Raw genomic sequence first — 27626 nt, forward strand, 5'->3', positions numbered from 1 at the left:
GGCGGTGGTGGCGGTGGTGGGGTGGCGGTGGCGGTGGCGGCGGCGGTGGCGGTGGTGGGGTGGTGGTGGCGGTGGTGGGGTGGTGGTGGTGGGGTGGTGGTGGTGGGGTGGCGGTGGTGGTGGGGTGGTGGTGGCGGTGGTGGGGTGGGGGCGGTGGTGGTGGGGTGGTGGCGGTGGTGGTGGGGTGGTGGCGGTGGTGGTGGGGGGGTGGTTCTGAAGGGCAGTGGGGAAGGGGCGGGAGCTAGGAAAGAGAAGGAAAAGGAAACATCCAGGAAGAGTGACCCCAAAGCACTCTGCCAGGCTGGCACGGCCCTAGAGTGATGGTGATGGAGGGGATTTATTACTTTCTGTGTTGTTCCTGATTGCGAGAGGTTTTATTGCTATGAAATACAAGTCATCCAACGTCCTAGGGAGGAGAGGAGGAAATAAATCCTGCCTGGAGTAGGGCTGGAGGAGATCCTAGGGTTTAAGGACAAACACGGAGAATTTCCCACTTGTAGTGGCCATCTATATCCCGAGCATAATGAAGTCGCCCCTCTCGTGAGGGGCTCAAAGCTCTGGTCACGCCGATGACTCTCTCTGTGTCTTCCAGGGAGTTGACATTTAAGCCCTGCAAAACAAAGGCTTGCTCATCTGCAGGGAAGAACTGCAGGTTCATGGTGAGAATACATTTTACTGAGGATCCTGAACGTGGTAAAGGGAGCATTTCCCGCATCTGCCCCAGACAGGAACCGCCAGACCAGCAGCCTGCCAGGTGGGAGTGGAGGGATGGGCTGTGGGGAGCAGACTCCGGTCTGGTGGGGGGTGATTTTCCTTTGGAGTCCTCTCCATGGAAGAAGAATCACCTATCCTGTTCCTCTAACCTCAGTCGAAATTTCTCCCCTACATGAAGTTTAAAAGGAAAGCCATTTCATTGTCCAAGTCCAGGAGAGATGGAGGTGGATGGCCACATTTCCAACAAGACAAAAGGAAAGAAGGGAGACAAGGCAGCCCAGCCAAGAGGCCAAGTCTAGTGAATGGTGGGTCCATGGGAAGAGGGGGCCGGGGGGTCTGAGCCCATCTGTGAGTTCTAGGAAATGAGCCTAGAAACCAACAGCCACAGAGTCCGAGACCTGGGGTCTACTTGAAAAACAGGAACAAAGTCTTCTTTGTTCTGTGTGCGTGTGTGTGTGCGTGTGTGTGTGTGTGCGTGTGCGTGTGCGTGTGCGTGTGCGTGTGCGTGTGTGTGTGTGTGTGTGTGTGTGTGTGCATGTGTATGTTTCAATGTACATAGGCATTTTACCTGCATGTATGTCTGTGCACCATGAGCATGCAGTGCCTGAGGAGGCCAGAAGAGGGCATCAGATCTCCTGGAAATGGAGTTGAGAGGGTTACGAGCCACTGGAAATGGAACCCAGGCCCTTTGGAGGGCAGTCAACCACTGAGCCATCTCTCCAGCCCCAAAATGTGTATGTTTAAAAGAAAAAGATCAGTGTTTCTACTTCAATATATGCAGAAAAGGAGAAGGGGAAGGGGAGGAGGAGAGGGAAGGGGAGGAGGAGAGGGTGGGAGAGGGTGGGAAGGGAGGAGGAGAAGGTGGGGGAGGAGAGGGTGGGGAAGGAGGAGGAGAGGGTGGGGAAGGAGAAGGAGAGGGTGGGAAGGGAGGAGGACTGGGTGGGGGAGGAGGAGGAGGAGATTGTTCTCAGTGTTAGGGCAGAGTTTCTCTGAAGCGTCTGACTGAGGAGAGTGGAAGACATCACTGGTAATAACTCATCACAGAAGAAAGAAAATATTAGGTGTAGCAATTGTGCAGAATGCTGGTGTGGTGTGCAAGCAGCTATCTGCTCGTAATCACTCTGCTGTCATGTAGAGCAGTACATGGAAAAAGCATTAGGATAATTTACTGTTGCTTATGAACAATAAATTAACAGGATTGCCTGCTATTTTGCATTTCCTGCTAATACAGCACCTCTTGAGGGTCACTGGCAAGGAGGCTGTCAGGCAGACAGTGCCAGCGACAGCCATTTCACTGTGGGGGCACAAAGTGACAAAGGGGATGAACATCACTAGCACATGTGTCCAGACCGGAGCACTGCATCTGCGCTCACAATTGACCTCCGAGTGTTTCAGACAGGACTTCAAGAGCCGATCCCTGACATGGAGCAAGCCCACGATTTCCTCTCTCCCAGGCCCGGGAAAGGCACATTTGTCTTCAAAGCAAATGGAAATTCTTTTGGTTTTGAGAATAAGATTCCCCCAAGCCCCATCCGTCCTTGCCTGGTGTGAGCCAGGCTCCTGACTGAGGTTATAAATCAACCATCGCTTGCACGGCCGAAGGCTGGGAGTCTGAGAAGAGGTCCCAGGATGTTTATGATCCCAGCAAATCATTCCTCCACTCTCAAGAACTCAGGGCACATTTTCCAGGGTTTTATGGCTAAGTGTGGTGGCACAAAGTTGTAATCTCAGCACACCATAGGCAGAGGCAGGAGGATTGCTGCAAGTTTGGGGCCAGCGTCAGGTACATACCAACTTCTAGACCAACCAGGGTTACACAAAAGGCAAGACAAACAAACAAACCAAAACGTAAAGAAACCCAACCAAAACTCTTCTTTCAAAAAATCCCAAGTAGGAACACACTATGTAAAAAAACCAAAAAAAACCCAAAAAAACAAAAACCCAAAAACAAACAAACAAAAAAAACCCAAACAAACAAAAAACAAAACAAACCAAAACGTAAGGAAACCCGACCAAAACTCTTCTTTCAAAAAAATCCCAAGTAGGAGCACACCACAAAGAAAAACAAAAACAAACAAACAAAGAACCCCAAACAAACGAAAAACAAAACAAAACAAAAAACCATCAAACAGAGCCGGCTGGAAGAGGGACAGCCCGGGACAAAGCTGCAGGGGGCGCTCTTTTGCCAAGCGCCTCTCTGGGTCTCAGAGCCTAGAGGTCGATAATCCCAAACCACAGGACCCCTCTGTCAAGTGTGAAGTGGTGGAGGAGGGGATAGCTTGGGGCGAGCAGACAGAGCCGAGGCCTCCGTCCACTTCCCTCTGTGGAAGTGGATGCCCCGCTGCTGTGTCGGGGAAAGAGGAGAGCACAAAGGTGTCCACTGCTCTTCTCTTCACTTTCTGCTGATTCAATTTTGTATTGCATCCAGCTGTTGCCGGGATGGCGGGTGAGTCTGCGGGGAGCCTCAAGGGCCAGGAGAGGCTAATGGAGACTGTGCCCCGGCCAGCTGGTCGACTCAGAGGGTGGGAAGCTGAGGGGGAGGGGCTGGGTGACCACTTGGTCACTGCTATTATCACTACAGCTGAAGAGGGCAAGACTTGAATTCTAATAAGCTGAGCCCCAAGCATTCAATACAACTCTGGTTGGTACTGGAGCTTTATCTGGGGAGGAGAGAGGGAGGAAAGAAAGGAAAGGAACTCCCACAATGCCCACCACTGTATGCAGGTACGCAGGGCATCTTGGGGACAATCATATGCCATTACCACCCTCCCCCCCCAAACACACACAAACACCTGCAAAGCCTTGCATACTAAAACTCCACACTACAGTGAACAGTGATGGATAAGGAAGATGCCTGTGTGGCAGAACAAGTCACTCAATGGCTGGGGCCAGTCTCTCTAAAAAGACAACGGGAAGTTCAGGGAAAGAGCGCCATCTTGGGGCAGGGCTGATTCTTCCTTGTAGGTGACACCCAAAGCCCAAGGGGAGTCACCCAGCCTGTTTCCTTTCTGTAAAAAGACTTAGTACTTGGAATTGCCTCAAGACTGAAGAAAGATGACAAAGGGTGTGCCTGTTTCTCAGACGATCCTCCGCAAGCAGACAGGATGGATAGCTGCTCCTAGTGGAGCAAGGCTGACTGACTGTATGACTGAATTGTTTGGCCTTCCCAAGGGGACATGCATGTCCCAAATCAAAGACACCCCCCCCCCCCCCACACACACACACCTCTCAGAGGCAGCCCAAGTGAGGCACACTCCCTGGGCAGAGTGAGCCCTGGTAAAGAACAGTCAGGAAGGGGCCTCTGGGCACTAGAGGGCTACAGGTGAGTTGTCAGAAGGTTTCAGGAGACACGTGTTCTGGAATGTGGTTTTTCTTATGCCTTTCTTCCTGTCCTACTTCAAGTCCAGACAGAGTAGTTAACAGTGTACTCAGCCGAGATCTAACCCGAGGCTTGGGGAAGGACTGGGAGCCCTCTGCAGCTGGTACCACACCTGCTCTGACTGTGACCGGGATGTGAGCACAGAATAAAGGCACCACTGTGTGAGTGAGAGGAAGTACCTCAAACTGACAAGAGAACCAAGGCAGTCTGGGCTGGAAAGAAGGAGAGGAACTAGCTTCTAGCAAGGAGCCGCTCAAAGGACAGTGACGTTCGGGTACTGTTTCCTCCTGCCCAAGAATGCCGGTACAGAAGGGGGAGGTGATGGAGAGGCATAGGCCCTCCCCCAGGGCTAGCAGCTTGGCAGTGTCAGAGCCTAGGGCTGTGTGTGTGGACCTCAATGGGCACAGCACTTCCAGACTTCAAGATGACAGCCAAGCCAGTTCCAATGTTTCCATCCACCTCCACGGAGGAGGTGTTCGAGTGTGGATGGGTAGGGTGGGCAAGAGATGCAGTGATGATGTCTACGGCTTTGTCTCCTGTGATCCCTAATTCAAAATGAGCATCAGGAAGCTAGTGATGGCCGCACAGACCTGTAATCTCAATGCTTCAGGGGTTGAAGTAAGAGGACAGCAAGTTTAAGGCCAGTCTGGGCTACCTGGAGAGACCGTCTTTAAAAACCAGGTGCGGTGGATATAGCTCTGTAGCAGGGCACGTGCCTGGCATGCCCAAGGCCCTGGGTTCAATACTTGGCTCCCCGCCTCTCCCCCCCCCAGGGCGGGGGCACACTGTCAGATCCATGATGTCCCTGAGGTGACTCTTCTGCCATTTCCTTTGTTCTCAAAGTCCTAGGTGGGATACTCTATAGAGAACTAAACTGTGCATCTAATCTAAGCCTTCCCTATTTGGACACCAGGAAGGAAAGAGAGATTCCGAGTCTCCCTTGCTTGCCTGGTGAGAGGCAGCAAGACATTGACACACATGAGCCAGAGGACTGGCTTGAATAAGTGAGCTGGTAACAGTGGATTTCATCATGGGCCATGATTGACAGCCACCTTCTTGGAAAGTGGCTGGATTTCCAGTGCTCTCAGTTTTCCACCTACCCACCTCGGGGTGAGAGTGGGGCGCTGGGTGTGTGAGGTGGGGCAGCCTGTCTCCCAGGAGCTCTCTGCTGCAGGCAAAGAGAGGCCTCTTATCCGAAGGTGCTCAGATTCCTGCTGCCTCTGCTTTGAAGTCCCTAGATGCTTCCTGGTGCAGGTGAACCCCGGAGGGAGAAATCACGACAGGTATCTCTCAGGCTGGTCGCCTCTGGTACCTGAATGTGTTTGGACTTGGGAACAAAGGATGCTACAAAATGAGTCCTCCACATCCAAGCTGGCTTTGAGCTTTGATCTCAAATTGGAACCTTTCAAGTTATTTCACATTTGGCCAAACAGGTTCTTGGGTTTCTTGTTTTCCCTCCTTTTCTTATGAAAGAATGCCGACCTAAAGGCCCCTGGGCACTGGTGGGTTCTGAGGAGACCACACTGCAGCTTGCTCTGTGACTGCATCATCACGGATTACACCTCCTTCTCTCCCGGTGAGCTGGGCCATGAATAGGCATGGGGGATCACTCTGGGTTCATGATTCAGAGGACTAGTCAGCTTTGCTCCTGGCACAAATGCCAGGCATGAGGCCAAGACATCCTTGACTACCCAGGACATTACTGCTCACATCACAGACAAAGTGTCTAGAGTGGCAGTTCTCAACCTGTGGGTTGTGACCCCCAGGGACCACTGGAAAACACATATGTTTACGCTATGATTCATAACAGTAGCAAAGCTATCTATGAAACAGCAATGAAAATAACTTTATGGTGTGTGTGGGGGCGTCACCACAACATGGGGAACTGTATTAAAGGGCTGCAGCCTTAGGAAGGTGGAGAACCACTGCGCTAGAGCACTCTGCCCCTCTGCTATGGGAGGTTCTGTATGCTGTGAATGTACTGCTCTGATTGACTGATAAATAAAATGCTGATTGGCCAGTAGCCAGGCAGGAAGTATAGTGTAAGTGGGATAAGCAGGGAGGAGAACTCTGGGAAGTGGAAGGCTGAGTCAGGAGACGCCAGCTGCCGCCGCCGCCGCCGCCATGAGAAGCAAGATGTAAAGTACCGGTAAGGCACAAGCCATGTGGCAACTCATAGATTAATAGAAATGGGTTAATTTAAGACATACGAACTAGATAGCAAGAAGCCTGAGCCATTAGGCCAAACAGTTTAGGAACCACTGCTCTAGAGCACTCTGTCCCTCTTGGGGAAGATCAAATGGACAAACACACCAGCCTCTCTGGAGATGACCCATCCAGCAGCAAGTGGCCCACCAGCACAATGCTCTTAACTCTCAGAGAACCAGGAAGGCCTCACTTTGGAAGCCCTTCTGCCTGCCTCAGAGCAGGCAGCTGGCACCCTAGATAGCGGACAGACCGGGTGGGTATTCTGAGCTCACCTCCACCTGTAGGTGGAGTGGGTCTCACCAGGAGTAGCAAGAGCTCCAGGAACCCCAGAGCAGCAGAGATCTTAAGTAACTAACTTGTCTCTGGGTCTTGCAGACTCCACAGCAGCTAAGCATAAAAACGTTTGCTGGATGAGTACATGAATCTCACCGGCATTTAATTAAAATAGCAAACAGCACTGGTTTGAGTGTCTTACTTTTCAAAGCCTAGTCTCCACAGAATGTGTGGTCTTTTCTAGAGGGAATCATGGCCCCACACTTTATTTCTAGAGATCTACTGAAGGAAGGACTTCCAACAGGAGGTCTAGGTCCTCTAACTCAGTGTTAGGGACTGACTGCCAGTGTGACATGACCAGCCCCCACGTCACGCCATCATGCCTTCCTTTCTGTGATGGACTGTAAAATCCTCTTAAAATGGGCTCACAGTTGAGAGAGTGCCCTGAGTCTAAAAAGAGACTGTGGACATTTGAACAGTGTTAGGACAGTTAAAGACTATATGGGGACTTCAGAGGCTGGACTGAATGCCTTTTGCACTAGGAGAGAGGCATGAACTTAGAGGAGCCAGCAGCAGAACACTGTGGTTTGGATGTAAAATGTCATGTGTAGGCTTGTGTGTCTGAACACCTGGTGTCCGACCGGAAGCCTGGAAAGTTGGGGAACCTTAGGAGGTAGAAGCTTCCTGTAGCAAGTGGGTTCCTGGGTGTGGGCTTTGTGACTTCACAGCCCAGCGTCACTTCCTGCCTCTTCTCTGCTTCGTGAATGTGGACTCGATGTGACTAACCACCTCGCTTTTCTGCCACTGTGCCTTCCTATGACAATGCACCACATCCCCTCAAAGTGTAAGCCCCAAACAAACCTGTCCTTCCCCTCAGGAGGAGAGGCAGGGGTGGAGTGACTAAGAACGGAGATCTTCAAGTATGTAGAAACCATAAGCCACAGATTCTAAATTCCCAGTTCATATTTCAGTCGTCCGATCTCTTGACCTTGTCACTTGCCTGGAATATGCACGGTCACATGATCTGCTATCCCTAATCCACCATTCAGGGAAACTGTTGCCAGGGATTTCTGCGACTGGATATGCACAGTGCACGCACTACTTCTAGGCCACGCGAAAGCCTGGATATCAGAGAATGTTCCAGGCACTAAACACTTTCTGAGGGTTCGTCTTCCAGAAGAAGGGCACTTTTCTGAAACCACACACAGGGGCATCCCACACAGTCCCAGTGTTTTAGGGCTTCTAGGCAGTTTTTATCTTCTTTTCCTTAGCTGTGTGCCCACCGGCTCCCCTTGAACTTGGCTAGTTCACTTGCTTGTCTGATGCCCCCCACTCTCCTCCCACACTCCCACCCTTCAAGCCCTTGGGCCAGCACTCTCTACATGCTAAGGCATCCACCCAGCCTGGTGAGCCCTGTGGAGCTTCAGAAGGCAATCCTTCCACACAGGAGAGGCTCACACTTCCTGAAGTTCAAGGGCAGACAGAGACCACACTGCTGCTGCTCAGACTCTGGGAAAGTAGAGAGCCACGCATCTCCGGGCAGAAATTTCCCTTTGCAACTGTGATATCTCCCACTACCCCCCACCCTCCTACCCCTCCCCAGAGCAGAAGCTCCAACGTGCCCTTTGGTAAAGTAGCTGCGTGTGGATGTGCAGACTATGGCAATGAGGCCGGTCTCTAGATGCTGAGGTCTGCCTTGTTCTCCCTGTCAGACTGTCAACTCTGCAAATGACTGAATTACGTCCTTTCCTTCCCTTGCAGTTCCCTGGTGCCTGGGTCAGTGCTGCTCTGGGCCTCTTGAGTGTTCAGTAAAGAGGTAACGAAGTTCTCAGCACTCGGAAGCAGGAGACTGCTCATGCTCACTAACGAAGACGTTCTGCAAAAATAAGATTTGGATTCTGTGTGTACATGTGTATGGGAAGAGACAGACAGAGGCGACAGCCGTGGAAATCAAAGGGCCTGAGAAGAGGAAGAAGTAAGATGCAGCCATATGAGGACAAACACACAGACCTACAAAAGACACCAACACAGAAGGGCCCATGGAGTGCCTTCCTTGCCCAAACAGATCAACATATTCACCTGCTACAGCAGGGGTTTACGGCTTTGTGTTCTCAGAGGCTAAATCACATGATATGAACACGGGGACACATGTGTCTTCCAGAACGTGTCCACTGACAGCCAGACAAGTGTCACAGTGCTGGGCTCCCAAGGCACAGTCTTCAGACTGGTCCTCGGAACTCAGATGCCACTGCCATGACCTCTCCCTCCTAATGATCAACTCCCCATGGAGCCTGACCTTGATGATGGGGTCACCCACATGTTGGCTCTTCATCACCCCACTAGGGAGGAGCGGTGCTGTGTAGTAGATGGAGTCATACACAAGAGTCTGCACAAGTCCTGCACAAGGTGTCACAGCCTCAGTCTGAAAGGGACCAACAATCTCTGCCTAGCTCCCTTGCCAAAACATGGCTCCACTGTAGCCAAGGATAGCGGTACTGCTGGGAGGCAGCAGCAAATGCCAAGAGCCGGACAGGCCCCCCCTCCAGCATGTTTCTAGGGGGACAAAAGGACTAGAAAGACAAATTCCTTCCCATGCAGCAATTAGTTTAATTTTTTTAAACTTCAAACATGACTATGAAAGTATCAGACCGTCTTTCTGCTAGACTGTAAGGCCATCTGTACACCTTAATTAGACAAGACCGATGGCTTCCAGTGACAGAGGCCCAGGCTGGAGTCCGAGCTCCGTCACGTGCTCGACCTGTCACTGAGCTGAGAGCAGAAAAGAGATGTTAGGAGGACCAAAGGACAAGGTGGTGAGAACCTGACACAGCTCGGTCAGCTCTCCAAGTTAACTGGCCGCTGTTGACGGCAGGTGTTTCCAAACACAGCTGAGAATATGCAGGCAGCCAAAGGGCACCTGAACAACCACACAGTGTCACCACGCATGAGCCTTAAAGCCTGGACACTTCATTCATCGTCATAATTTACTTACAGTGACTTCATACCTAAATCTAAGAGTTATGGTAGACCCTTGACTAACACTAGGTGCCAGGCACTTCCTTAAAAATATTAAATCTGGCTGTTACACAGAGAAATCCTGTCTCAAAAAATCAAAAAAAAAAAAAAATTAAGTTTGTTATCATACCAAAGCCTTCTAGTTCCATGAAGTATGATCATTATCACTTTCAATTCTATTCTACTCTTTTCAGATTTTTATTATTTTAAATCATGTGTGTGTGCACACTCCCGTACACACGCACATGAGCAGATAGGTGGAGGCCAGAGGCAAAGGATTCCCCTGGAGCTGGAGTCACAGGTGGTTGTGAACTACCCGGCATAAGTGTGGGAACCAAACTCAGGTCCTCTTCATGAGTAGTGCGTGACCTTAACCACTGAGCCAACTCTCCAGTCCCATTTTATTACTTTGAGATGTAGTTTTATGTAGCCAAGGTTGGCCTTGACTCACTGTATTGCTAAGGATGGCCTTGAACTCCTGAGTGCTGGGATCCAGGCGTGTGCCACCATACCTGCTTTATGTGGTATTGGGGATTGAACCCAGGGTCCTCTGAGTACTGAGCAAGCAACTGGTCAGGCTGATTTTGGGGACAACTGAAGTGACAGACCCACTGATGGTGGGAAGTGGGGATAAGTAAGAGGTAAAGAGGTTGGAGAAAGCTTTCTACAGCACCGCTGTCCACATCCACTCGCTGCTGGGGTCAGTACAGGAATGATTTAAAAGCCCCCAAGAGCACACGGTACAGAGCATAGTTAGGTAGCTTTTACTATGCCATAAAGGCAAATCAAATCATATGAAATGTGTGCTTCCGAAGACAGGAAGAAGGGGAAGGTGGGTGACATGTGAAGGGGTAGATTACCAGGGAATGCTGATCTATGCTGTTTCCTCAGCAACGGTATATAAACAATGCGCCAATGTTTTAACATGAAAGGAAGAATGAAAAATGTCACTTCCTGCATGACTTTCTCATGAATCTCTGCATTCTATTTTAACCCAGTGCTCTCATTTTTCTTTTCTTTTTTTAATAGACAGGATTTTGTTTTGTTGCTCAGTCTCAACCAATCCTCCTGCCTCTGCATGCTGAGTAGCTGGGATTACAGGTGTGCACTACTGTGTCCGATCACTGCTTAAGTTTCTGTGTGGTCCTGAGTATCAAGTAACCCTTTGGCTTGCTCTGCCTGTGGGTTTAGACTCGTAGCCTTTATACTTTTGGCCTTTGTTGCTTTGGAAGGGCTCATGAACTATTTCCTTGGCTACTTTGAAGAGATGGGCATTAAAAACAAAGATGCAAAAGTTATTTAAATGGTGGGAAGGGGGCGCTGAGTGGCCTTCTTGGCACAGGCAGCCATCGGCAGGGTTTCCAGATCTCTCCTTGGCCAGAGCTGAGGCTGGTAACAGAAACAGTCCATGTGTTCAGCAATGGGGCCCATTTTCAGCATAAGCTGCTCACAGCTCCCTGTTTATAACCTTAGATCGTTGCCTCTTGAAGTCAGATTTTGTTTTATGTCTATCCATATCATATTCTCTAGGCTCCATAAAAAGCTGCTCTCCAAGTCCCCAGATGAAGCTTTCCGACTCTGACTACTTGAAATGCAGTTAAGGCAAATTTGAAAAGATCCTAAAACAGGCATTTCAAATTGATAAAATCATAACAATGATATCTTCAAACTGCCTTTGATTTCTGGTTATGTGAACAGGGAAAATCCTCCAGGAACTATCAAGGTGGGCCCTTTCGTGACAGCCCCCACACACCATGGCCCACCAGCCATCTGTGGACGACAGGGAGGCGATGGTACTGGAAACAAGGGTGACCTTGTCTCTGGACACTAGGCTGGCCAGCTTCGCTTCAGCAAACTAAGGTAAAAAACAGCCAGTTCTATTGGAATTTCAGAATACACACACACACAAATACATACACACATGTATATATTCTAAGTTCCTACTGAATGCTCCTATTGAAAACTTATCCGTTGTAAGAAATTCAAATATACCAGGGCATCTCACTGTTAACCCCTCTACCCTGGTCTCTGTACCTATGAAATTATGTGGGAGATAGAGGTGTGTAGGGACTTTACAAATGAATGGCATGGAGTGGCCATCCCAACCTCCCACCTCTTCCTCAACTCTTCTCTAGGGAGGCTCCATGGCTCTGGCCGGCCCCTCTCCATGTCTGTCTTCCCTTCAGAAATAAAAGCCTTCTCTCACTGCTCCACGAACTTTCTGACAACCTCCACTCCCAGCAGCACTCTCCCAACCCCACTCCTCCTGAGGGCTGCGGCAGGGAAGCATGCAACTTTGTGGCTGTAAACTTGGGGGCACTGGTTTGCTTTGACTTGCTATTGTTTGGGGGGAGTTAGGTTTTGGGCAGGTTTGGAGGGGGCTCTGGAATGGAAGTTTTCTAACCTTGTCATTTTCTCCCAGAGACTCCTCTCCTACCCATCTATTCAGATGTTAATAAATACATCGGGTGAGACTTGGAGCCCTGAGACAAACCAGGGCTGAAGCTGGATGTCAGACTTCAGTGGCAGAGGGTGTTAGGAACCCCAGGACACTGCCCAGACTCTGGACACGGAAGCCCTGCCTCCCCACACCCACAACACAGACCTCTGATTAGTGGTCTTTAGCAACAACACCCTATTAACCACACAGAGGTCATAAAACCAGGGGAGAGATGGCTCCTGCTTTCAGACTTCCAAGAGTGTCTTATAGCCAAACATTTGCGGCTCAGCTATCAATGCACGGGAAAATGAGAGAAACATTGCCACAACAATAAACGACGGGTGAGACAGAGATGGATGGTGCCACTGTGCCATCTGTTATCATTTGGTGCAGAGAAAATTAATTTTTGAAGGCATCTCATTTAACTTTGCAATATTTTGCAGCCTGACATCTGATTATTTCAACTTCTTCTATTTGCCTTCTTCCCCGTAAATCTAAGAACATGGTGGGCCAGTTGGTGGGGGGTGGGGGGCAGGGGGCAAGCCTGATGTGAGTATAGCTCCATGGCAGGTGGATGATCTGGACCTAGGCAAGCAAAAGTCACTACTGGCCACAATGAGACGCCTCCCAACTAAACGTCCGCTTCCAAAAGACTTATATGTGTTACCTTCCAGAGCAAGGCACCGGGGTGGGCTGGACGACCAGATAAGGTTGTGTAAGCATTCGAGATACTCAGACCCCTCGAGTTTAAATCCAGGGAAGCAGCGATAGGCGATCACAGTTCCCACGGGGAAGGAGGTCTGGAACTCCGAGATGTTCACGTAGCCATTGGAAGAGGCTAGAGGTCTCAGGCAGCCTGTGAAACGTGAAGGGAAAATGGAAAGGTTTCACTAGGCTGCCTCTGCGTACATGCACACAGCGAATGGCACAGAGGAACACTGGGATTGTCCCTTAGCAAGAAGAGGGCATTGCAGACTTGACCTACGAGTAGACAGATGTTTGTTGGTGTATTTGAAACGGCACCACAAGGGTCAGATAGAGGGTTAGGAGGAAGAAGGGAGGCAAGAGGCATATGGTATAGCACACCCCTAGCCAGGTGAATCTGTCCCAAATGGAACAGGAGCATCTCTTGAGGGGCTTTTACAAACCAGTGGTACCCAGGCTCCATGTGCAGGAGGAGAGCCTGCGGGTCACTCCGTGTTTATGAAGCTCTCCATGTCATTTAAGGTGACCTCAGGGGTGAGGGCCACTGAGGCACCCTAGGAGGAAACAGACATTACAATGGCTAGGGGTTTGTGACTTGGGCGGGTGATGTTCCAAACTCAGTCAGAGGACAGAATCCTGCTTGGGCTGGTACTACTAGATTTCTGGATATCTGGTTTTAAGTGAAGTAGGTCAAGAGTCTTAAAGTGTGCTGGTTTTCAAGCTTGAGAATTCCCCAGAGGGATGGAGAGACACTGACCCCAGGTCATATGTCTCAGCAGGCCTCAATGGAACCCAAGCATATGCATTGCTAATGGCCAGGTGGGAGGGGCCTCTGAGAAGCACAGCCTTACAATGGCTCCGTCCTCCAAACAGAACAAGTCATGTGCCATCAGAGAACAAATGGGAAACTGGACCCTGGATTCCTACTTCTAAACCACCGGCTACCTTTGGGTCTTGAAAACTGTGCCATTCCTAATGGTACAGAATCCTGGGTGTGCCTTTCCTGCTGTCGTAGAAGTGTGGTGAATCTAGTGAGGTCACTGGAGTGCACAATGACATCACAGGGTGACATTCCTCCGGGGGCAAACATGTGTGTGAAGCAAACAATGTGTAATGAAAATACCCGTTTTCCCAGACAGCTGCCAGGCACAGGGTTTGTATTCTGCACCACGGCAGATGATCAAGCGCTACTCCAGAGGTGGCTCTCTTTCCTCCCCGACCCCCCTACTGGAGCTGAGGATCGAACCCAGGGCCTTGCACTTGCTAGGCAAGCAGTCTACCACTGAGCTAAATCTCCAACCAGAGGTGGCTTTCTCAGACACTGTCTCCAGGGGCTCTCTCAGCCAGCTGCTGCAGTGCCTGTGCACCAGAGTGAGGAAAGACCTGAGGCACCAGGGGTGCAGAGCGTAGGGACAAACATGGTCACTCACACTTGCAATTGTTTGGTTCCCACCTTACTACTGTGCCTTGGGCCGCCAAGGTCCACAACTGGAGCAGGCCCTGACTCAGAACCACTCAGGATGTTTCTAGACCCTCCCCACCCCCACAACCCTCAAAGCAACAGAACTCAGCACCTTTTTACTCCATCTCATGGATCCCTGCTACCTGTGTGTGTGTGTGTGTGTGTGTGTGTGTGTGTGTGTTTGTGTGTATGTATATGTGTATATGTGTATATATGTATGTGTGTATATGTGTATGTGTTTGTGTGTATGTGTATGTGTTTGTGTGTATATATATGTGTTTGTGCATGTGTGTATATGTATATATTTGTGTGTGTATGTATATGTGTGTGTATGTATATATGTGTGTATATGTGTGTATGTATATGTGTGTGTATGTGTGTTTGTGTGTGTGTGAGAGACAGTATGTACATGTGTGGAGACTGAAGACTGATACTGGGTGTCTTCTTCTATTGCTCTCTCTCCTTTTTTGAGACAGAATCTCTCACTGTCCCAGGTCACTGTCTCAGCTAGGCTGGCTGACCTAGAGATCTCCCTGTCTCTGTGCCCCCAGTGCTGGGACATAGACACTTGTCACCGTGCCAAGCCCAGCTTCTGTGGTCCTGGAGATCCCAACTCAGGTTCTCACGCTTACAGGTACTTTGCCAACTGAGTCATCTCCTGTGTTCCCTCCCTTGGTTGGTTTTTAATTTTCCTGAGCTAAAAACTGGTAATGTTTGCAGCAGATGTGGTGTGAAGAGTCGGAGGAAGGAGTGGAAATCGGGAAAAATGGAATCAGTAATTGAGAAACAGCAGACAAATCCATTAGCAGGCACAGAAGGAAGGCATGGGATGCTTACACAGTTCAGGCGGCTGACAGGATGCTGGCCCAGCACTCCCTGCGGAGATGGGGCTCCAGCTCTCAGCTGCTTGTCAGGAGATGCCTGGTCTTTCCCAAATCACAACTGCTTCTGCCCCACAGCGGGCAGGGCAGGCAGATACTCTCCAAAACCTAAAGTAGCTGCCAACAAATGGCCTCTGAGCAGCCTGCCCTCCACTCCTCCTGAGGAGATGGCAGGAGCTATAATTTGAGCGGCTAATCAGCACTGAGAGGGAAAGATATGCTCACTCTTGGTTGGAGACAGCCCATCCTAAATCTAACAGTGGGGAACAGGCTTCCACTCAATAGTTCAGTGGGATTCCCATTTGCACTTCTAGATAATAGAGACATGCCCACTGGAGCTTTAGCCGGGGATCTATAGGTGCAAATAAAAGTTCTAGAATGAAATGTCACTCTTAAGAGCCAATTACAATCCACCAGGGGGCTCGGAGAGGTGCCAGGCTGTCTGCAGCAACTCAAGAATCCTGCTCTCCTGCGTTGTGCCAGGCAGGCGGCCAGAGGAAGGCTGCTGCAGCTGCAGTTCCTGTCTCCAGCAGCAGGAACACACAGGATGGGCCTGGGCCACAGCACAAGCAGGGCACCTCCCCGCGGGATGGAGGGCTCTGACGAGGGACAGCAGGGCTGGGGCCCCTGGCATTGTTTGAAGCTGTACATCTCTTAAGAGTAGCCAGGTGCAGGCCTGGTGGTGTAAGCCTATCATTCCAGCTACTTGGGGGACTGGGGCAAGAGGACCACAAGTTCAGGGCCTATCTGGGTGATAGAGTGAGTTCAGGGCTAGCTTGGGCAATGCAGTGAGCCCTTCTTTCAAAATCAGGAGCAAAAAGAGGAATAGGGGTGTAACTGAGAAGCAGGGCTCTGACCTCGCATGTGTGAAACCCTGGATCTAAATCTCAGTAAGACCATAAATTAAAAATAAAAACAGAAAGCATAGCCAGTCATCTCTCTTGTTGCTGACCTAGAAAAGTCATGTCAGACTGGCCAGACAGCAACAGCGAGGCACTTATCTGAACTCTTTAAAATGACACCCCAAAAGGCCACAAGGAGAAAGAATTCCTAGTGAACACACTGGATTTAAGCAATAAAAGGGGAACCAGAAAGAGCGAGCGGCCACGGAGAAAGGATGTGGAGAAAACAGGGCTGCAGGGAGTGGCTGGAGTCAGAGGTGCTTTTCTTCACCCGTTCACCAATCCATCCAGCCCTGGAATGACTCTGTCCCTGGAATTAATCTGCGGCTAATGATGTTTATTTGCAGGAGGAGCCCAACCCAGGCGCCAGCTGCTTGTTTTGCAGGCAGTCTCTGAACAGATAAATAAAACCCACGTCTCTATTAGGGCAGGCTAGTGACAGGTCACAGGGCAGGGAGTGTGGTGGCTGGGCTCCTCTGTCCTTCCAACCATGAACCCTTTGTCCCTTCACAGGGCCTCGACTCTTAAGCTCTCGTGTAGGAAAACAATTTATTTCTGATGACGGGGCACACAAAGCAATATCAGGGCCTGCCAGTTGTGATTTCCCAGCACAAAGTTAACATTCACCTCAACTTAAAGATGCCAGAGCTGTTGGAGCACATCTGAATGCCCCCCGCTTCTCCCTCAAATTATGAATAATGCATTGGCTTTTTTGGTCCTTTAGACCAAGTCACATGTCAAACAATAAAATCAGAATTAATGTGAACTCAAGGGCTTATTTTCAAAAACAGGTCCCTCTGTATATGGTGGCTGGGGCGAATTTTAAAAATGTGAAAGGATAAATACTCACTGTGTGGTTTGGAAGTACTTGAATGTGATTTTTGTCTGCTTTTCATGCATTATAAGAAGGGATAACATTATGAAGAGAAAATAGTCTCTGTGAGATGGGCTTACTATTTTCTCACCACCTCTCAAGTATTACACCTGCAATTTCCATTAAGTAGACAACAATTCATCTATGTGTTCACAGCCAGTTACAAAGCCTCCTCCAAATTCTTTTCCATTTATTATTATTATTATTATTATTATTATTATTATTATTATTATTGGAGGGCATGCGCGTGTTATGTGTGCATGTGTGTGGGCACACATGTACAAGCCAGAGTGCCTATGGTGGTCAGTTCTCTCCTACTTTTTTTAGTGCATTCCAGACAACCAACTCAGGTTGTCAGGCTCACAAGCAAGCGCCTCTCCCTGCTGAGTCCCTTCACCAGCCCAACTCTCCTAATTCTTGCACTACTTTACTGGTTTTCTATGGAAAGGGAACGATGCTCAACATACTAACGAATAAGGACTCTCCTCTCTAGACTGGGAAATCTCGGTATATGGTGCTGACCACCATAAGGAGCGATGAGATCCTAAGAGAGGTCACAGAAAGATAGGGCAGGACCTAGGTGGGGTGACTTTGTATCTTTCTGCCATAATCTCTGCCGCTGTGTGAGAAGGTCATGTACATGCACCTTCTTCAACGCAGTCACGACAAGTCCAGTTGACAGTAGTGGCCCCCATCTCATACCTTGACAGATGGGCAGGTTACTCCATGTCCCATCATCACGACATAATGAAACCATGTTGTATAGGTCAGGGTACCGGATCTTGAATCCCTCATGACAGGCGATGATTAACTTATCTCCGTGTCTATACGTTTTGTTGTGAATCTCAGCATCTTCAATTTGGGGGATGCGGCAGTCTGCAAGAAAAGATGAATATTACTTTTTTTGCAATTTAAAATGGTTCATAGCTTTACAAGGAAGTTCTTGTTTTCAGCCCTGGTCTCAAACTACACAACAAATAGATACATGGTATCTCACCTGTCACCAGACACAGGTGACAATGACAAGCTCACAGCCTGTGTCACAGAACTAACAGAAAGAGGGACCCAGTGTGCAGGAATCACCTCCTAAAAGGAACTTTATTTGCTGCCTATAACAATTCCTATCTGTGGTGGTTTGAATGTAAATGTCCCCATAAGCTCATAGGGCATGGCACTATTAGGAGGTGTGGCCTTGTTGGAGGAAGTGTGTCACTGTGGGGACGGGCTTTGAGGTTTCTTATGCTTGAGCTGTGCCCACTGTGAATTCAACTCACTTCCCATGTCCTGTGGATCAAGATGTAGAACTCTCAGCTCCTTCTCCAGCACCATGTCTGGCTGCACACCGCCATGTTTCCCACCATGATGATAATGGACTAAACCTCTGAAACTGTAAGCCACCCAAATGAAATGCTTTCCTTTATAAAAGTTGCTGTGGTCATGGTGTCTCTTCACAGTAATTGGAACCCTAAGACACTAACAGACCATTGATCTGAATAATTCTGGAAATGAATGAAGTGCCGGCTGTGTTTTGGACAGGATTTAACATGGTTTAGCCTGTCGGGTTAGTGGCTGCAGCCATCCAGGCATGGTGCAGGGCCTGGCCTCAGTCTGATGAGCAAGCATGGTGTGCAGAACAGCATGGAGGCTGAACTGCCTCTGCGTTTGCTGCCGATACTTCCCATCTCCATTGTGTGCTCTTCAAAGGATACTAGACTAGCACATACTCTTGCCAGCCTCCTAGGGTTCAGGACATGGAGTGGCTGAGACCAAGTGAGAAGGACAATGAAAAGGAGAAAGAGGACAAGTTAAAGGGGTAGTGAGCAAAATGACAAAACACACCAAGAGTGCAAGGTGAGTGTCTGCTTCTGCTCCTATCTACTTACACAAGTCACCGTAGAAACCACAGTGCTTCGCACAGCCAAGCCAGGACTCTGCTCATTCTCCCCTGAACACCTCACAACGAGCCCCCTCTGGTTTAAGTCACATCGACCACTGTGTGCTTTTCCCCATCCCTCATGAATACATCCCTGTTAAATGTTTCTGATTTTATGTATTTTATTTTAGTGTTGGGGATAGAAACCAGGACACGGAGCCTGCTGGGTAAATGTTCTATCTCGAGGCTTTACTGCCAACCCTGATAAATGCTTCTGATCTTAAATGCACATAGGTTTATAAGTATGACCTGGAGATGGGTTAGACTCCAAATTTCTGAATTCTTAATTTTTTGAAAACAAGGCAAAAATCTAACGGTAGTGTGTTTCCAATCAGAACCTTTCTCCAGAAATTCTTCAATGTGTTAGAGGATCTTTGGCGTCTTAGCTGCTCCCCAGAGTCTATCGAATGCACCATGTGGCTAGAACAGCAGTAATAAGAGCCCTGTTCATCAAGATGCTTCAGCTTGGATTATCAGCTCTGAGGCATGGAGCCCTGGGAGCCCCGGGAGCCCTGTGAGCCCTGGGACAGGTAGAAAGGGAGGATTTCACAGTGGCTGGTGGCTGCTAGCTTTGGTTACTCTACAAGGGCCCATCAAGGGCATGATGGGATTGATGCAAGATTCTCTAGAAGTAACATGGGGTAGGACATAGCAGAACCAGAAATCAGGGCATGAACAATGGAGAAGACTCAGACAAGAGGCCTCCTTGAGAGAAAGAGTAGGGGACATTCACCATAGATCATCTGTAAGGCCAGACGTATCTTTATCTTTGCCCCCACTAACTTGAGAGTAAGATCTGTGTCAACACATAGGTCTTCCCCAACATTTCCCCATTCCCAGACCCATTCATGCTCCTGCCAAAGAAGAACTGCAGGGTGGGGCGCTGTCTCAAATTCCATCAAGAACCCTGGGAGTGCACAGCCCTCGAGCCCAGCTAGCTGGCTTTGGGCACACCTGGGTGTCCCCCTACAGTCTCAGCTGGAGAGCTGTCTGTCTACTGGCTTCCATTTTGCATCTCATTCACTCTATAGCAGGCCGTGGCAAAGAGTGCTCTAACTATTCAAGTTTAACCGATAGTTTCTGCGTTAAAATAGCCTAATTTCTTCCAAATCAAGCCCAGAATAGTTACAAGGTAACTGACAACTCTCTGCACACCAGCGCTGCCTTCTTCGTAATGGAAAATGTGAATTATGTTTTTCTCAATGGCACTCGGCAGAAATTATCCACAGCAAGTAAAAACACATTTATCAAGGCACCTGTCTGTAAAATCTTGCTGTAAACAGTTCTTGAGGTGGTAATGTATGTGTCTAAGCAACCATCCCATGATGGACTTTAAATGTCTTTAAGAATTAACTAGCAGAGTTGCGAGGTGGCCAGTTTGAGGAGTAAAGTCAATGGATAGCATGTCCACTTGGACATCACAGGCAGGTTGACATTGGCTAGTCCGAGGGAAAAGCTCCCAGGCCTTGCTCACAAGATTGATTTTCTAGCCTGTGCTAAGATTAATGTAGGATGCTTCACCCAAGTTGGGTGTGCTGCAGTGGAGGTGGGGGGAGTGGGGGGTAATACACTGTGGTCAAAAAAGAGTCTGTATGTGATTGACACAACACCAGCTCACTACATGGGACAGCCACATAGCAGTAAAGGCTTTGGAGTTCAAGTCCCACTAAAGCAGAGAAAACAGGCTGTGATGTGCTCTAGGACCAAGGGCAAGGCCAGTCCAGACCAGCTCTAACAAACCTTCAAGTTCAACAGAAGAAAAGGTCATCCACATCCTCTCTGATTGTTCAGGCACACTCTGTGGCATCCACTTCTCCCGGAAGGAAGGGTAAGGCAAGTGTAAGGTTAAGATGGTGCCTGGAATAACTATCTGCCCCAACGAGCTTTGGTGATGGTAAATAACCACTGACCTCATTTCTAGAAAAGGGATCAGGACCTTGAGTATCTGAAAATACATGTGCAATCTTCATTAATGCTGAAGTGGGTTTCATAGAGGAATATGGACATTCCTTGAGAATTCACAAAGAGCCATATTCAGAAAAACTCGATGTAAACTGAAAACATTAAAAGCTGAAAATGGACTGGGGAGATGGTTCAATCAGTAAAACGCTTGCAAGCCTGAAGATCTGAGTTCAAGTCCCAGAAAACAGAAAAACAACAAACCACGACAAAACCAAATGGGCGAGGAGTGGCGGTGTACACTTGTAATCCTTCAGAGGCAGAGACAAGTGGATTCCCAGGGCCTGTTGGCCAGGCAGTCTAGCCTAATGGGTAAGCTCTAGGCCAAGGTGAGACCCTGTCTCAAAAAACAAGGTGGATGACACTCCTGAAGGATGACATCCAAGGTTGTTCTCTAGCTTCCACATGCCAGGGCACGCGCATGTATGTGCATCCCTCCCTCCACCACATGCACGTACACACAAAGTTGAAAGTGTTAAACACACAACCTACACCTCCCAGCTCAGCTACCCGGCATAGTGTAGAATGTGGCTCACTCGCCCTTACTATCTTGCAGCTGATTAGAAGTCACTGCCCAGCATCAAGATGGAATTCCGTGCCACGTGTCACCAACCCAGGGAAACACAACATTCAAAATGTGAAGTAAGGTTTCTACTGAGCGGGCATCGCTCTCACATCACGGTAAAGTCAAAGCAGCATTAAGTTGAACCACTGTTAAGTCGGGGACTGTTTCTAACCCAATCTCCTCCACCACAGATTCATCCGTTCAGAAAAAATAAATCACAGAGCCACTTCACACGTGTCATTAGCAAAGACTAGAAGCATCTGTCAATATTTGACTCTGTCACATACAATCCGGCCAACAGTTAGAACTTAGGTTGGTGAGCCCATAAACGGGCACTTCCAGGATATAGTTTGAGGACTCGCAAAGGTTTCCATTCTGAAAAGCCACATTTCACCGGCCCACCACAGCCAGTTAAAAATGGAGATTCAGTGTAATGAGCAAGTACAAGGAGAGGAAGATCCTCAGGCAATGCTGTGCAGTCACACCTAGTATAGACTTACTTATTAGACCAGTCAGCAGAGTACAGTCCCAGGGGTGGGGGCAGGCGCAGGGAGAGTCAGCAATGCTTTCAAGATGTTGGTTATATGTAAAAATGCAAAACCGTTCCCAGGAATATGAATACACGATATATAGATACATATGTGTTACAATCCACATTATTATGTTAAAGGCTCTAAATGCCTTGCTGTAAAGAACTTGCCTTAGATTCCCATGAACTGGAATTTGTAAGTCTTTCTTATTCACCCTGCTGTTCGTTCATTTGTTCAGTGACTACTGAGCCCACACTCTGGGTCCAGTGCATCCTAGGTGCGGGGGATGGGGTCGGAGAAGAAGTCACCATTTCCACTCTTACAGCATTTGCATGGAGGAGGCTTCTAACCGCAAAATTAAGAGACAAATGAGCTAGAAAATAACAGGCGAATCTCACGACTGCGATGAGCTCATAATGTGGTGATAAGATAGGGAGTGACTTGGGGACTCATTTAATTCGAGCAGACAGGCAAGGGGCCTCCGAGGAAATGGCATTTATTAAGCTGAGACCTGAATGACAGCACAGATCCAATTACACGTGGATCTGGGAGATTTCAGGCAGAATGGTGAGGCCAGCACAAAGGCCGGAAAGGAGCTTGGGGTCCCACAACACACCGGGGAACACCTGTGTGTTTGGAAAATAGCAGCCAACACGGGGGAGGAAGGGCAGAGCACACAGGGCCTGGCGGGTTAGGACAGGGCGCGGGGTTTTGTTTGGTGGAAGGGACACTAGTAGAACCTAAGCATGTAGAAGGATCTGGTTTACATTCTCAAAGGGTTTGCCACATGTGCAGTGAAGGATGAATCTTGGCCAAAGGTATGGTCTTGTCCTCAGGTCCTGGGAGGTATCGTCTAAGTTCCTGGAGTGTCCCGCCTGAGATAAGAACCCATGCTCACCTGGTGGCATTAGGCATGCTATGTAGTCTGTGTGATTTGGGACACCAAATATCAGTTCAGCTTCTGGGGGGCCTGGAGACCAATATCAGCCCATAGTGGTCAACTGTGTCTACAGGAAAGAACCCCGATAAAATCCTGGAGTCAGTCTCCCTGATTGTTGATACACTGTCATACACCGCTGCTTGAAGGAGAGGTCTGTCTGCACAGCTCCGCTGGGGGCTTGTGGCTGTGACTCCTGGATCCTGCACTACGTACCTCTTCCCTTGGGCGATTTTAGCCTGTGTACCCCCATTCTAATACACTTATCCACAAGGATCATAGGTTTTCTAAGGTATGTGTGAGTCTGACTGAATCACTGAATTTGAAAGTGGCCTTGGAGATACCCAGGTCTGCGGACAGCTGTAGGGCCCTGAACTCCGTACCATTGGATGGTATTTTAATGTGCCATCTACTGGCATCCATTAGCGCCGCTGTTTCATTCAGTACAAGAGAGACCGCCCTGACCATTGGTTTACTCAGGAGCAGGTGGCAGAAGCTGAATGGAATCAGCCCAGGCCAATGATGCCGTTATGGACAATCAACATGGAACAAGGAAAAGGAGAGGTGATGGCCATTGCTGTCCAGAAGGAGCCGACGGAAGAGACGGGGAGCTGCTGAGAAAAGAGGTACCACTCTGTGCGTGGCTTTGCTTCCCAAGCAGGGATGGTTCCGGCTGTTTCTTTCCTCTTTAAAGGATGTTGACTGTGATGAAACCTGATGCAGCGTTGGAACAGGACACTTGGTAGCTTGTGGCTCTATGTGATTTCTCCTGTGGAATTTTTAGTTCCCCGCCTGAAACCACTAAGAAACACACAGACATAGAACAGATACAGACACAGACAGACAGACAGTCACACACACACAACACACACAGAGGGGGGATCAAAACAATTATGGTAGGTATACTTTTGTGTGTTTTGCTACTGAAAAGTACTCCACCCCCTTTTTTTTTTAAAAGACTTTCTTTTCTTTTTTGAGACAAGGTCTTGCTACATAGCCCAGGATCGCCTATAACATTGTGTTGAGCTTACGGTGCTCATTTTTGTATTTTTTTAAAACCTTTCTAGAGCTTTATTGGGAGAGAGAGGGAGAGGGAGAAGGAGAGGAAGAGGAAGAGAGAGAGCACGCAGAGGGGAGAGAATACGGAAGAAGAGAGTGCAGAAAGAGAGCTATTTTTGTATTTTTATATTTACAACTTAGATAACGAATTTCTGTGGATATTGGCTGTCCATTCTGCAGGGCAAGACTGTTACACATTACATATACTAGAGTATATATGCAACATTCACAAAGACTGTCCACATGGGAAATTCAGTCCAAACAAACAGCAAGTGATTCAAATTATTGATCATGTATTTGGACCACAATGAAAATAAGACAGAAACGAACTGTTATAAAACTAACTCCTATGTTGGAAACTGAGTAATACCTTCCTAAATAACCCATGGGTCCAATAAAACAACAACATAAAAAAAAAGAAAATGTTTTGGAAGGAGTAACAATGAAAATTTGCATATTGTAACATATGCTATGCAGATAAATCTATGGCTGTACATTCTCTTTAAGCCTAAACACACAGAGAAAGCTCAGCATGGTTGCTCACACATGCCAGTAGTCCCAGAACTCAGGAGGCAGAGTCAGGCTGTCCTGGAATTCTATAGGTTCAAGGTCAGTCAGGGCTACACGGTGAGACTCAAGAAATAAACAAAATAATATCTTAAGTACACACATCTTAGTGCTGATTAAGTGAAATCTGTTGATCAGTTGTTTTTATTGCAGATGTGGGTTTGTGTTTAAAGTTCTATTGGATTTTGCTTTATAAATATTGAGGTATGTTACTAGGTATATATAAATTCAGGGTGATCATTTAGAACTAAAATTAAGAATTCTTAAATGGTCAGAAGATGGGTAAGTGATTAAACCTGAAAAAAGTACAAGGAAATAAATAATTAAGAATAAATGATAGAGAGAGCTTTAATGATAAAAGAAACAAGACAAGGAGGACCAGCAAGATCCTTTGAAGCCACAATCAACAATCACTGACGGCATTTATCAAGAACTACATAGTGCACCCAACCACGTAAGGATAAAGAGATATAGCATTGGCAGAGCCTACATTAAAAAAATAAAGAAGACAGAAAGAAAATTTGAAATCAAAACATTTGAGAATTAAGATGAAGTCAAATTCTTCAAGCAAGGTATGAAATACTATCATTTACTGAAATTGCCAAGTTATACTTATATAAAATATCAAGTAAATTCAGTTTAAGTCAGAAAGGCTTCCCACAAAGCCTACTCCAGGCTCAGGATACTTCTTTGTGAATTCTGTTGAACGCTTGTGGAAGATCAGGCAGCAATCTCCCTCCCTCCCTGTGTGAGCAAGGTGTACCCTTCTGCAGGACACCAGCAGGTTTATGGGGCAGCCTCCTTGATTATTATACAAGTGGAAAGAATGTCACAGATGGGAAAAACATTCAGGACAACCCACCTCAGCAACACAATGCAGACCTTAAGATGAACACATTGGTGAGCATAATTTAAACACATCACAAGTACGCCAACTTAACATTTAATGATCATCCAGTGTGACTTGAACATTTAGCAGAATAAAGCAGAGAATTACCATCTTATTAGATGTGAAAAAGCATTTGATAAAATTCCACATCTACTCATATTAAAAAGAAAAAACTCTTAACAATCTAGGAATTAAACAAAATACTGCAATTTAATAAGGAATATTATTAGAAAAGTATGTATTGTAAAAATCTAGAGGGCATCAATTTGAGATTGGGCCCCTGACTGGAATGCTCACTTCTTACACTTGTTGGACACTGCACTGGGTTTCCTCACTGATGTAGCTGGAGAATTTCTCTCCAGCTCCCGCCAAGTCCCGCCAGTCCAGGAGCCCACTTATAAAATAAACATACAGACGCTTATATTATTTAAACTGCTTGGCCATTAGCTCAGGCCTATCATTGTCTAGCTCTTACTCTTATATTTAAGCCATTTTTATTAATCTATACTTTGTCACATGGCTCGTGACTTACTGGTACCTTACATCTTTCTTGTCCTGGAGGCAGCTGCAGGTGGTCTCCTCCTTCCCTTCCTGTTCCCTTAATTCTCCTCTCTGTTAGTCTCGCCTATACTTCCTGTCTGGCTACTGGCCAATCAGTGTTTTATTTATTAACATATTTGCCACAGAGAACATCCCACAGCACATTGAAGCAGGACCCAAATAAGAGGAAAGTGGAAAGAATCAGCTAGCTAGAAAGAAAAGCTTTAGTATTCAAACATGACATGACAATGCATGTGGTAAGCCCCAAAAGAATTCACAAAGATAGGAGCTAGAGGGATGGAGGGCTTAGCAGGTAAGAGCATTTGTTGCTCTTGCTGAGGACCCAGGTTCAGTTCCCAGCACCCACATGGTGACACACAACCTTCTGTAACTCCAGTTCCAGGGGGTCTGATGCTCTCTTCTGGGCTCCATAGGTATCTTCTGATCTCCAAGGACACCTAACATGTACATAGTACATACACATACATGTAGGCAAACTCTCATATACACATAAAATAAAGTAAATCAATATAAAAAAGCTTACAAGAATGTACAAATATAAATAGTAAAGTTCATAATGAATTTCTAACAGATAAATTTAAATAGTCTTAAAACTTTTATCAAGCACATAAAAATCTGAATTGCTAAATTCAAATAAATAAACAAAAGACAAGACCTCCATATAGAAAACATTATTGAGAACAATTGTTAATGACCTTAATAAGTAGGGAGAGCCAATATTGCATAGGTCTTATTTTCCTCAGAATTTTAACTATAAATATGTCCTATTTTTCTTTTCTAGTTGCTATGACAAAACACCCTGGCAAAAACTCTGGGTTTATTTTCACCATGATACCAGATTAGAGTCAGAAGGGAAGTCACAGGGGTCACAAACTTGAAACAGCTAGTCACATTCATAGCCAAGAGCAGAGAGAAGATGAATGCACACGTGCGTACTGCTCAGTTCCCTTGTCCACTCTTAACACAGTCCAGGACCCGAGGCTAGGGGATGCTGCCACCCACAGTGGATTGGGTCTTCCCACTTCAATTAGCATCATCAAAATATCACCCATAGACACACCCACAGGTCATCCTAATCTGCACAATTCCTCCTTGAGACTCTCTTCCCAGGTGATTCTAGACTGTCAAGTTGACAAAACTAAACATCACAAAACCTAACGTAATAATGGTCAGAATTCAAATTTGTTTTGATAGTTGATGCACTCATTCTAAAATTTATATGGAAACACGGAAGGCCAAGAAGAGCCAAGACAGTCTTGAAGGCACAGAGAAAGGGGTAACACTTTTGTTATGAGCATTTAAGAGCAATTACAGGGCTGAAGTCATCAAACCAGAATCACACACAGCACACGACAGACAGACCAATAGAACAGAGACTGGGCCAGGACTTCCCACGTTGGCCACGGGAAGCAGTGGGGACATCCATTCTAATGAACAGTGCTATGTGTGTTATATACAAACCAAGCCCAAGAGGGATGGTTAGAGGGCTAAATACGAAGGCAAGACAGTGAGGTTCTGAGATTACAGAAGAAAATGCAATATCATAATGCAAAGACATTTTTGAAAAATTTGTTTTCTTTTTTAAATTGGGGTGTGTGTGTGTGTGTGTGTGTGTGTGTGTGTGTGTGTGTGTGTGTGTGTTCAGGGTGCCTGTGGAGGCCAGAAGAGAATATCAGACTGGAGCTGGAGTTACAGGCAGTTGTGAACCACCTAATATGGATGGTGGGAATCAAACTTGGGTGTTCTGGAAGAGCCATCTCTCCAGCCCTGTGA

General features: G+C 47.5%; 1 protein-coding gene across 1 annotated transcript in view; it reads right to left on the minus strand.

Annotated features, from left to right (window-relative positions):
• The window catches only part of Susd4 (sushi domain containing 4), a 130515-nt gene that overhangs the window by 24248 nt on the left and 78641 nt on the right, over positions 1-27626 (minus strand). Inside the window, exons 4-5 of the mRNA XM_059280292.1 lie at positions 17556-17729; positions 12697-12885 (exon numbers count right to left, since the gene is read on the minus strand). Of these exons, the coding sequence (XP_059136275.1) occupies positions 12697-12885; positions 17556-17729 (363 nt within the window). The remainder of the gene's footprint in view (positions 1-12696; positions 12886-17555; positions 17730-27626) is intronic.

This window comes from Peromyscus eremicus, chromosome 15 (assembly GCF_949786415.1).
Source record: "Peromyscus eremicus chromosome 15, PerEre_H2_v1, whole genome shotgun sequence".
In the NCBI taxonomy this organism is placed as follows: Eukaryota; Metazoa; Chordata; class Mammalia; order Rodentia; family Cricetidae; genus Peromyscus; species Peromyscus eremicus.